The sequence below is a fragment of the Arachis hypogaea genome, chromosome 5, assembly GCF_003086295.3.
Source record: "Arachis hypogaea cultivar Tifrunner chromosome 5, arahy.Tifrunner.gnm2.J5K5, whole genome shotgun sequence".
Classification (NCBI taxonomy): domain Eukaryota; kingdom Viridiplantae; phylum Streptophyta; class Magnoliopsida; order Fabales; family Fabaceae; genus Arachis; species Arachis hypogaea.
Window position 1 is genome coordinate 40133115 of NC_092040.1, and position 11242 is coordinate 40144356.

An 11242-nucleotide genomic window follows, 5' to 3' on the forward strand; every position below is an offset into this window, starting at 1 on the left:
CTTTTAAAAGTAGTTAAGCTCATCAATGAAAGGATATTATTAAAAAATGAAAAAAAAAACTCCAAGCTGGTTACTTTCAAATAGAGCTCATCAATGTGATCATAAATCATACCCTAGCTATACCTTCTTCTAATTTAAAATGGAACGTAATAGTTGTCACTACTAATATAAGGCCAAGAGTCATCTTACACAGTCATACATATATACCTGTTTTATTTGTTGCTCAATGAAGAAGAAGTCTTTCTTAATGAGACAAGAGATAATATATATCCAACTCTAACTTCATTTCATACAAATCATATTCATATATAGTAGTCTTTAATTCTGTAATAAGAGGAATACTTAATTACTTAGTGTATGTAGCATTGGATGTTACATTATTGAAAGGTTAAATACTATTATTAAAATAACAATTTGACCCCTCACCTCATAATTTTGCATGTTAGTCCCACCACTAATTAATATACTACGCAACATAGTAGTTTGTTTGTTCAAAGCCACAACAATTTTAGTAATTCAAAAGACAAAGAGAATGGCATGTGAATATGTAGTGATGAGATTCATGAAAAGAAAAAGGAAAAAAAAAAGAGTGTGATTGAGAGAGAGAGAGAGAGCAAAGAGGGAGGTGAGAAGTCAAAGGAGTCATTAACCTCAAAATCTGTCATAAACGGTAAAAAAAGATCTCTTTGGCAAAAGAGATACCGTGACAAATCCGAGAAATTGAAAAGTGTAGGAGGGCAAATCAGTAATTACGCACAGCCTTATAAAAAGTGTGAAGGGGGCAAACCGGTCCTCCTTCCAACAACACATCCTAATTTCCAAACGAGTGCGGAGCCGCCGTGTGTCTCAGTCTCTCTCTCTCATTCTCTCTCTACACTTTTCCGGTAACACTCGCCGGAAAATCTGATACTTCAATCGCCGGCGAGTTCTGTTTGTTTCGCTGGAGAATAGTCTCATCGGTGCAGAGTTTTTGTTTAGAGAATCATATATAATATTCAGAGGAGTTCGTTTTTCTTTTTTTTTTTTGATTTTTTGTTTTTGCATGGTGAAACGGCGCCGTTTTGTGATGGTTGGGAATAATCAGTGGAGAGCGGGGTGGCGGCAAGGCAAGATGTAGTTTTCTTTCTGTGTTTGGTTGATCGGGTTGGTGGTGGTGGGGGGAGGGAGGAGATGGGAAGAGTGGCGGTGGGGCTGGCGGTGACGGTGGCGGTGGCGGCTTGCGCGGTGGCGGCAGTGGTGGTTGGGAGGAGGGTGAAGAGTAGGAGGAAGTGGAGGAAGGTGGTGAATGTGTTAAGGGAACTTGAGGAAGGTTGTGATACGCCAGTTGGGAGGTTGAAGCAGGTGGTGGACGCCATGGCTGTGGAGATGCACGCTGGTTTAGCTTCCGAAGGTGGTTCCAAGCTCAAAATGCTTCTCACCTTCGTTGATAATCTCCCCAATGGGTAACTTTTCTGTGTTTTCCTCTTCGTTTTATTTTTGATTCCGTTCCCCCTTTTTGGTTGATTAACTGTGTCATTGAATAAAGTTTTGTTATTTCTTTATTGTTATTGTTGTTGATTAAGTTTTTTGCTTTGGTGATTATATGGTTTCTTGAGTAATTGTCTTTTGATTTCTTCTTTGTTAAAACCCCCTCTCATTTGTATTTTGGTTCTATTGTTGTAGCTGCGTTTGTCTGAGCTTTTTCCCCTAGTTTTTGGCTTGTGTCCCTCTTACGCGCTTGCAAGTTGCAATAAATGTGTCCAGCTGTGTGCTTTGTCCACTTACTTATTGTTTGTTTGCTTGCTGTTTCCACTACACATTTTTATTGCATATTTGTTTTTGGTGTATTTTGATTTGAAGCATTTGGGTTTCTTTTATAGTTGGAAATGCTGTTTCTAAGCACATTTAGCAGCTTTTTCCATCACCAAATAAGTTTGTATGAACAATGGTGTCTTGAAAAATCACATTATTATGATCATTAACTTAAGTAAATTTTAATGCTGGCTGGGAATGGATTATACAATTCATAGGTTGTTGTTTGCTTTAAGATATGTTTACTTATTTTGAGTATTATTGGTCGAAAATATTCAACTACTGGAACAATTCCTACTTAGTAAAAGTAAAAGACAATGATGTTTACATATTACCATTATCAACATGCTTGTGCATAACTTTCTATGTTTTGTTTGAGGATTTCGTCAACTGAATACAAAAGTGATGTATTTATATATCAGGACCGAAAGAGGAACATATTATGCACTACATCTTGGGGGTACAAATTTTAGGGTCTTGCGGGTTCATTTAAATGGTCAACGATCTTCTGTCTTGGAAAATGATGTAGAAAGACAACCTATTCCTGAACATCTAATGACTAGCACGAGCGAGGTAGTTGAATTTAAAGTCTTAAAATGCTAGGTGTCTGGAATTTGTTTTGTTCTACTAACAGGAGTATATCTTATTTTATTTTTGTTGAATGCAGGAGCTCTTTGATTTTATTGCATCTTCATTAAAGGAGTTCATTGCAAAAGAAGGAGATGGTTCCAATATTTCTACTAACCGAAGGGAACTTGGATTTACTTTCTCTTTTCCCGTAAAACAAATGTCAGTTTCCTCAGGCATTTTAATCAAATGGACAAAAGGTTTTTCCGTTGTAAATATGGTTAGTGCTTAACTTCCAAGTAGTTTCTATAAGTAAAGTTCATATCATAGGGAACTTTGTGAAAGGCATAATTTCTTGTTTATTGCTCATGGGAAAACTTGGTCATATACTTTGCTGGTTATTTTTACATATTTTTTTTTTTTTGGGGGGGGTGGGGGAGGATGCATTATCCTGAACAGGGTAATAATTAGTTTTTAAACTTCTTTCTAAGATATAAACATAAATTATTAAATTTGTTTGGTGGAATTAAAAGTATTGATCTTTGCTTATGCTTGATATAAGTCTCAAAGCAAGATTATAACCTGCTCTATGTTAAAAAATAGATAACAAGGCAATTAGTCTTCTAAAATAGATATAAAGATCCTGTTCAAGTTGCACATGTCTTTCAGGCTGTATTTTGATGAACTATATTTAAAATTATTAAGATAGGAAGTTGTTTGTTGTCAGGTAGGAAGAGATGTTGCTGCATGTTTGCAGGAAGCATTGTCGCGAAAAGGGCTAGATGTGCATGTGGCAGCCCTGGTAAGAAACTTCCTTTTTCCCCCTTATGATTATTGTTCATTTTTTGTCCATTTGCTCCGGTATTACCAGCAAAAGAAAGCCAGTTATGTTTGTTAAAGAAGTGTGATTAAGGATGTCTTCTGATTTTTTATCGCTTGCATCTCCAATAAATCGTGTTTTTCTAGGTTCTAGGAGATATTCATTTTCTTTTAGGATATCTGTTATTTTTGTTTCCCTCAATTCCCTGCAATAATTTTATGATTGTAGATGGTATAGAAGGAGTGTTAAGTGAATTGCTACTTTTTCAAAAAGCCACGTTGCTGACTTAAATTCTCTACTTTGAGGCTTGGGATTAAATGTTAATTTGCATTTAGTTAGTGCACTATCAAATGTATGTTCTTTTTGTTTCACTTCATTTGTGTTAATTAAAAAACCATAATTTTGTGTTCATTTTAATCAGGTTAATGACACTGTTGGAACATTAGCTCTTGGGCACTATCACGATCCAGATACTGTTGCTGCAATTATAATTGGTACTGGTACAAATGCCTGCTATTTGGAACGGATTGATGCTATTATCAAATGTCAGGGTCTTCTTACAGCATCAGGACGCATGGTATGTTGCTCCTCCTTCTATTTGATTTTTGTTATTATTATTATTTTATTTTTTAGCTTACTACAAACTTTTTTTTTATTAAAGGTTGTCAACATGGAGTGGGGGAACTTTTGGTCATCTCACTTGCCGAGAACATCATATGACATTGATTTAGATGCCGAGAGTCCTAATCCAAATGACCAGGTTAGGTTCTGCATCTTATGATCCCTAGTGCTCAAACCTCAATGTGCAATGACTAAACTTTATGGAGTTTTTGGTGCAGGGTTTTGAGAAAATGATATCAGGAATGTATTTGGGTGATATTGTGAGGAGAGTCATTCTCAGGATGTCAATGGAGTCGGATATGTTTGAACTTATTTCTCCCAAGCTTAAGATCCCTTTCATACTGAGGTATGTTTGTTGAAGAGAGAAAATACCCTTTTAACTGATGAAGATGAGAGATATTTTCTTGAAAGTTGGAATTCACAATTATCATTTCTGTTCTGAATTGTGGTGTATATTATAAAAGCCTATTATGTTCCATGTCCAATTGTTTTCTTCTAATGAGTTTCAGGACTCCTTTGATGGCCGCCATGCACGAGGATAATTCTCCTGACTTGAGGGAAGTAGCAAGAATCCTTAAAGAAGTCTTCGAGGTAAACAAGTCAAACACCATAGTTTTTGTCCCCATAATCTAACAGCAACAAGTTACCTGATGGGTTTGGACATTTGGTTGTCCTTACAGATTCCAGAAGTTCCAATGAAGGCAAGAAAAATTGTGGTGAAGGTGTGCGACGTTGTCACCCGTAGAGCGGCTCGATTAGCAGCAGCTGGTATTGTTGGCATCCTGAAGAAGATTGGTAGGGACGGCAGTGGTGGCATTACGGGTGGCCGGGGTAGAAGCAACACAAAGATGAGGCGAACGGTTGTGGCAATCGAAGGAGGTTTGTATTCTAGCTATAGTTTGTTTAGTGAGTACTTGCATGAAGCACTGAACGAGATATTGGGTGAAGATATTGCTAAGCATGTAATTATAAAGGTCACAGAAGATGGATCAGGCATTGGAACTGCACTTCTTGCTGCCTCGTATTCATCCTAAAGATGTTGATAGGAAGGAGGGTACAGCTGCTATATATATATTTTTATATATATACGTATAGCCCTGTAAATCAGAATTTATTCTCCATATTTAATATCTTTGTATAAAGGGAATGTTTCGTCTATTCTTTGACCAAGTTATCCATTTATATAATTCTTGTCATATTTTTTAACTGGATAGTTTTGTGTTAATGCATTGATCTCTCGTATCTTTGAGATCATCTGCGTGTAATACCTCCATTATTAGGGCAGGTAATGAGTGACTAAGCTTGAAATTGAATATACATATTGTTTCCTTCCAAAAAATGTTGCCTTCAAGTTTGCTTTTGTATTCATGGGAAGCAACAGTTTTTCATTTTTTTTTTGGGAGTAAAAATATAAGAATTCTATATCCAACTGGTGGATTTCTTCTTTTATTTTTATTTTAATACTCTTTTAATATATGAAAAAAATTCTAAAATAACGATTGGTAAAATAATAAAATGTGGGATTAATTATTATTAAATTTGTAATTTTCATCATAGGTGATTTTTATTATGTTAATCCTGTAAGAATAAGTTTTTCTAAAATAAGAAAAATTATTAGAGTAATTAATTTGTTAATTTTTTTATTATTAACGGGCTAAAATCTAGAAAACAGACTACGAAGATATTAATCATAGAAAAGATAATCTAGAAGTGTTTAATATTCGGTTTGAATTTAAGACAAAATGAAAGATAATCTAGAAGTGTTTAATATTCGGTTCAAATTTAAGACATATTTTGTCGGATTTGAATTTGTTATTTTTTTTTGTTTTTCATGGTATCTTTCAACCCGACAGGCCAAAGATTAATCCACCGCGGTACTGAACTCCATTTAAAGGTTTGTTGCTGGCCAATAACATTCAGTGCTGTTTTTAGATTAGGTTCGGATTATACTTCGAATCATCCGACTCGATCCGAAGTCTTTTTTTATAATAAAAAATATATCTTAAAATAAAATTAATAATCTCATATTACATTTTTATATTTCAATTAATATTTTTTATATTATACAATATTATTTTTATTTTAAAATAATTTATTTTAATATAAATATGATATAATATTTATTAAATTAATAAATTTATATATACTAATTTTATATCAAATTTTAATCCTATTTATTTCAAATCACTTTTGAGTTATAAATTCAGTATTTTTTAGAATGAACTCAGGTCTAATTAAAGTAGGCCTGTCAGTTTCATGAATACCTCTACTAAAATGTGAATTATAAACAACTAAGGAATGAATATGAGTATCCCAAAATTTAGCTAATCCGAATGCACAATCCTTCTCTTCTCTGATTAAGCATTACGTTTCACTCCTTGGCTAGGAAAGTCTCGATAGCTGTTATAAGAAAAAAAAAAGGGTAAATTTTTACTTGAATGTTACTATATTTTCATTGAGAAGTAATAAAGAATCCAAATAAAATATCTCAAAATTTTGGCAAAATAATTGAACAATTACCTAAATTTGCACCGAAGGCTACAACGAGGAATGCTACTGCAGGCCGCCGATTTCAAGCCAATAACCAACTTATCTATGTTGATCTTTGTTTAAAAATCCAATGAAAGATGTCAAATAATGTAAATAATATAAAATTTATTTTACTAATTTATCACTTTAAAGGAATTTAATATGGATTTCAACCATATTTTTAAATAAGATGTTAATGAATAGAAGCAGGTTTTACTTCCATAATAGAGGATATTTCTTCTACATTTCACACTAGAAATTTTATAAAAGTTTATTTTATTATAATCAATTAATTGTAAAGGATTCTGCTAATGAACTAATTTAGAATATAGTCAATTACAGCAATTCAGCAAACTAATGAAAAAATATGCTAGTTACATTAAAAAAAATAAAACTCCTCACTACTCCTATTTTCTTAAATTTTAAAATTAAAAAAATTAACTGAATTAATTTATATTATAATTGATTTTTTAGAAATTTTCAATCTTAAATTCAACTTAAATAATCTTTAAATATTCTTATTTAGAACGTATTGGTAAATAAGTAAATAACAATAGTCTAATAATAAAAAAAACAACAGTATAATAATAATAATAATAATAATAATAATAATAAGTAAACATAAAATATTTTTTATTTAAAATTGAAATTGAAACGAAAAATAAAAGGACGTGGGAGGAAGGATAGGCGGTTAAGTGATTGAGTGAGTGAAGTGTTGGAGAAGAGAATGGCGCCCGATGCAGCCGCCGCCGCCGGCAAGAAGAGGAAGCGCTATCTCCCTCACAATGTCTCTCCTCTCTTCTCTCATCTCTCTTCCGTTGCTTTTTATTCACGCTTTATTTCTCTGCCCCTCTTACACTTAGTTTTTTTTTCTCAGAAGCCAGTGAAGAAGAAGGGTTCATACCCACTGCGCCCCGGCGTTCAAGGTTTCTTCATCACCTGCGACGGTGGTAGGGAGCACCAAGCCTCTCGTGAAGCTTTCAATATCCTTGAATCGGTACTATATAATTTCCCTCCTTTTCCCCTCAGCACTAATTCATCAATTATTTACTCGTGAAATTAATTTAGGGATTTAGTTCTGTTTCTTTTCTTATCAATTGCAAATGTTCGTTTTAGCTTTTACGTTTGGTAGATTATATAATATAATTGCTTGATTTGCCATGCTATGCTGTGTTGATTTTGTCTAACAGTTTTATGAAGAGCTAGTTCATGGGGAAAATCCAGGTGCTAAAGGATTACCTAACAAACCTATGAATACAAAGATTACGTTCGCGGATTCTGATTCTTCTAGTAGTGACGATGAGGCGGAGCAGCAGGAAGAAGAGGAAAAGGGGGACAAAACGCTTATAACTGAGGGAAAAGATAACGATGATGGTGATGCAAATTGTGGCAATGGAGCTGAGGGAAAATCAGATGCTCCGAAGATCGATGATTCCAATGCTGATCCAGTAGACAAAGCTGATGATGATAAAGGAGAAGTTGAAAATAAAGCTGATGAGCCACCAGCCATGAAACAGTGTTCCAAAACAGATGCCCCAACATGCAATTCGAAGGAGAAAGGGGAACAGAAGTCGATTGATAGGTTAATTGAAGAAGAGCTTGAAGAATTGGGAGACAAGAATAAGGTGACTTGATAGGACTAGTGTTCTCTGTTAAAAGTTTGGCTTGTTGATCTCACTATTGATTTTTCCTTCTTGCAGAGACGATTTCTCAAGCTTGATTCAGGTTGTAATGGTGTTGTATTTGTACAAATGCGAAGGAAAGATGGGGACAAAAGCCCCAAAGATATAGTTCATCAGATAGTGACATCAGCAGCATCGACGAGGAAACATATGTCAAGGTACATGCAGTTTCTTTTGTCAAAACAAAAAATGAGAAAATGAGAAACAGTGATACAGTATTGCCCACTTTTAGGTTTATTTTGAGAATTTTGCCAATTGAAGTCTCATGTTATGCTTCAAAAGAGGAAATTTCAAGGGCAATCAAGCCTCTTGTGGAGCAGCACTTTCCAGTGGAAACTCAAAATCCGCAGAAGGTAATACTTTGCATTGTATCTTTCAGCTCAATCATTTTTGGTTTTGAACCTGCATTCCAAAATACTGTTTACTGTAAAAAGATGGATCTGTTGTGATGATGAGAATTGTTACATGTGCAGTTTGCTGTACTGTATGAAGCCCGTGCAAATACTGGTGTTGACAGGATGGAAATCATTGATGCAGTGGCAAAGTCAGTTCCTGCACCTCATAAAGTTGATCTCAGTAATCCTGATAAAACCATAATAGTTGAAATTGCCAGGGTAAGAAAGCCACTCTTGTTTTAAATATAATTGAAACTGTATATCATATGTGGTTTTTTGTGATGCTTTTTCTCTGGGTACCGTTTGGGCATATAACTAATGCGCCTTCTTTCTCGTGGCAGACTGTGTGCTTGATTGGGGTCATTGAGAAATATAAAGAATTTTCTAAGTACAATCTGAGGCAGTTAGCATCACGGAAAGCCTGATCGTTGCGGTGCAAACTTTTCTGCAAAGTTATGTTTAGTTAATTATTAGCAGTATTTAGACTAAAGTTATATAGTCTCTGACGATTGTGTTTTTAGGAAGATGCTAGATTACCTTCAGCAGGTCCCATGAATAATGAATGTACTCTACTACTCATCATGGCCTTACTCTGTTCATTGTTTTGAAACCCTCAAACCCTTGCTATCGTAATATTATTTAAAATTTCAATCCCAAGAAAATATGCTCATTTAATTTTGATGCGTTTAAAGCCAAAAAAGGATTCAAATTCATGTGTATTATTTTCTAATCGAGAAAATGAGTGACGAAAGTTTTAACCATATAAAGTAAATTAATTTGATGATTAAGTTTTTTTCTTATTTATGATGTTTTCACCGTGGTTATGTACCTTTAACAAATTATATGGTAGTCATGTTAAAATTGCTCAATTAGCATTCCACTTCAACGTGGATAGGAAAATCAACTGATATTGAGAGTGGGAAAAAATGATATTCTTGTTTCATTTATAATGGAATCATACTAATACAATAATTTGTAGAAATTCAGAAGCCGCATCAAAAATTCTAAAAGCCACGCCACGCCTCCTCTTTTTCTCCAACGAAAATAAAGAAAAAGAAACCCTTTCAAGCTGAAACTTTAAGCACTAGGAAGTTTGTGCAGCTTCTCCACCATCTTCCTGTATTCTGTAGAACACAGCAAAAAACCAACTTTATTAGCTCACTGCGAAGACACAAATACATACAAATTATATTAAAGAACATATGTTTACCTTCTTGATTGCTCCAAAGCTGTGCTGCTTGTGGATTCAGTGGTGAGCTAATATTTGGCTCTGAGTTATGGGCAGAGATGATAAGTAAATAACCGGGAAAAAAAGCAGTTTTAAAATTCAAAGCAGTGTGTGTTTGACCTTTGCAAAACTTACCTCCAAGCAAACTTTGAATTGATAGCAGAATTGTTCTAACATCATAAGCAGATGACCATTTATCCTATTACAAACAAAGAATTGTTCTATCATAACCAAGCTTTGTATTTTGTGTTGATCAAATAAGAAAGGACAGGAATCTTCACATAATTACTACCTGAAGAATGTCCAAGCATATATTACCATGAACATCTACATTTGGATGGAAGCAGGTGCTTTCAAATTTGACCTTTGGAGCCTTAAAAGGGTAATCATTGGGAAATGAAAGTGACAACTTGTACTCAGTTCCTTCAAACACAGTGTCTTTACTTCCTGTTATTGTCCCTTTCCAGCAGAATATGTTGTCCTCCTCAGGAAACGCAGATATACCTGAATCTCCACTCATCTGAAATTCCCATGAACACAAAGCTTCAATAATCAGTAATCTTTTTCCAAATCAAAGAGAAAGATCATATATGTATATAGTGGGCATATAAGCTTCTTACCATGAGCGCCATCAGTTCAGATTGCAATCTGTTCAATAACAATGGCCACAAAACAATTAAGGAGTTAGAAAGAAACAAGTACTTTAAGATCTTTTTTTACTAGGAACACAAAAGAATCAAAACTCCATTGCGAAAACTCAACCCATAAAAAAAGAACGTGCTTTCTTGTTAGAATAATGTAATAAAGAAGAAACAATACATCTTTAAAGGAAAAGACAGAGAACAAGAAGGAAATCTGATTTCAAATCGGCATAGCACAAATACTGAATCAATCGAAAACAATGTGTTAGAAAAGCAGAAAGAAAAACCTTCTGAGAACTGATTGAGAATCAACGGTCTTTGGCAGGGAAAGAGGCTGCTTTGAGGGCGCAATGTTGTTATCTTGAGCAGCTTCAGAGTGAACATTAACGTTGGCCATAGCGATCGTAATAGTATTGTACGATTGTATTGAATATTGATGTATACCAATCAAAATTAGGGTTTCGCAGAAACAGAAAAGAAGATGAAGAGACAGAGAGAAATCAGAGGAAGAAGAAGAAGATGTTTTGTTGTGTTGTTGAAAGAGTTTGGTTTAAAAAGGTTGTGCGGATTCACGAAACGACGTCGAATCTACGACACATAATTTTGGTATTTGGTTTTCAAAAATAATTTGAACGTTGCAGGTACCAAACCCACAACGGCTAGTGTCCAATTTGGCAAACAGAATCACCGAATTGATATTGTCCAATAATCACCAAAATTAGTACTCAAATATTTTAAAAATGAATATTTTAGTTTTTTTAAAAAATTAATACACAAAAATATTTCTAAAATTTTATTTCAGCAGAGAAAATTAATTACAGTTTATTTTTTGATAGAGTAATTATCTAAAATCAGTTTTTAAACATTAATTAGTCAAGGACTAATCTGTTACTGATCTGAACTATATTTAAGAGTGAATTCAAACTCCCAACACTTGTTTAAGCGGACGAATGAATTGATCACTCGAA

At 34.1% G+C, this 11242-nt stretch overlaps 3 protein-coding genes across 3 annotated transcripts; 2 read left to right on the forward strand and 1 right to left on the reverse strand.

Annotated features, from left to right (window-relative positions):
• Nucleotides 1–793: 793 nt before the first annotated feature.
• On the forward strand, nt 794–5005 carry LOC112801399 (hexokinase-3). Its single transcript, XM_025844102.3, has 9 exons — nt 794–1442; nt 2214–2364; nt 2459–2638; nt 3086–3160; nt 3600–3755; nt 3840–3938; nt 4018–4145; nt 4309–4390; nt 4480–5005. Exons 1-9 carry the CDS (start codon nt 1171–1173, stop codon nt 4831–4833), a joined length of 1497 nt encoding a protein of 498 aa, XP_025699887.1. The 5' UTR covers nt 794–1170; the 3' UTR covers nt 4834–5005.
• Nucleotides 5006–6968: 1963 nt separating this feature from the next.
• On the forward strand, nt 6969–9067 carry LOC112801400 (uncharacterized). The gene is made up of 7 exons (XM_025844103.3): nt 6969–7115; nt 7206–7325; nt 7519–7953; nt 8029–8168; nt 8243–8363; nt 8484–8624; nt 8747–9067. The coding sequence occupies exons 1-7, from the start codon at nt 7056–7058 to the stop codon at nt 8828–8830; spliced, it is 1101 nt and encodes a 366-aa protein (XP_025699888.1). The 5' UTR covers nt 6969–7055; the 3' UTR covers nt 8831–9067.
• A 255-nt stretch (nt 9068–9322) lies between these two features.
• Nucleotides 9323–10863, reverse strand: LOC112801401 (ubiquitin-conjugating enzyme E2 20). The gene is made up of 6 exons (XM_025844104.2): nt 10562–10863; nt 10254–10281; nt 9926–10153; nt 9769–9832; nt 9616–9675; nt 9323–9529 (listed from the first exon to the last, which is right to left on the reverse strand). The coding sequence occupies exons 1-6, from the start codon at nt 10669–10671 to the stop codon at nt 9483–9485; spliced, it is 537 nt and encodes a 178-aa protein (XP_025699889.1). The 5' UTR covers nt 10672–10863; the 3' UTR covers nt 9323–9482.
• Between the last annotated feature and the right edge of the window lie 379 nt (nt 10864–11242).

Bases quoted from the DNA above. Each gene is read 5' to 3' on its own strand.
- LOC112801399 (XM_025844102.3), top strand. From the start codon at position 1,171: ATGGGAAGAGTGGCGGTGGGGCTGGCGGTGACGGTGGCGGTGGCGGCT. The intron at 1,443-2,213 runs GTAACTTTTCTG...TTTATATATCAG, and splicing joins GTTGATAATCTCCCCAATGG to GACCGAAAGAGGAACATATT. The intron at 2,365-2,458 runs GTAGTTGAATTT...TGTTGAATGCAG, and splicing joins TAATGACTAGCACGAGCGAG to GAGCTCTTTGATTTTATTGC.
- LOC112801400 (XM_025844103.3), top strand. From the start codon at position 7,056: ATGGCGCCCGATGCAGCCGCCGCCGCCGGCAAGAAGAGGAAGCGCTAT. The intron at 7,116-7,205 runs GTCTCTCCTCTC...TTTTTTTCTCAG, and splicing joins AGCGCTATCTCCCTCACAAT to AAGCCAGTGAAGAAGAAGGG. The intron at 7,326-7,518 runs GTACTATATAAT...TTTGTCTAACAG, and splicing joins CTTTCAATATCCTTGAATCG to TTTTATGAAGAGCTAGTTCA.
- LOC112801401 (XM_025844104.2), bottom strand. From the start codon at position 10,671: ATGGCCAACGTTAATGTTCACTCTGAAGCTGCTCAAGATAACAACATT. The intron at 10,282-10,561 runs GTTTTTCTTTCT...GTTATTGAACAG, and splicing joins TCTCAATCAGTTCTCAGAAG to ATTGCAATCTGAACTGATGG. The intron at 10,154-10,253 runs GTAAGAAGCTTA...TGGGAATTTCAG, and splicing joins CTGAACTGATGGCGCTCATG to ATGAGTGGAGATTCAGGTAT.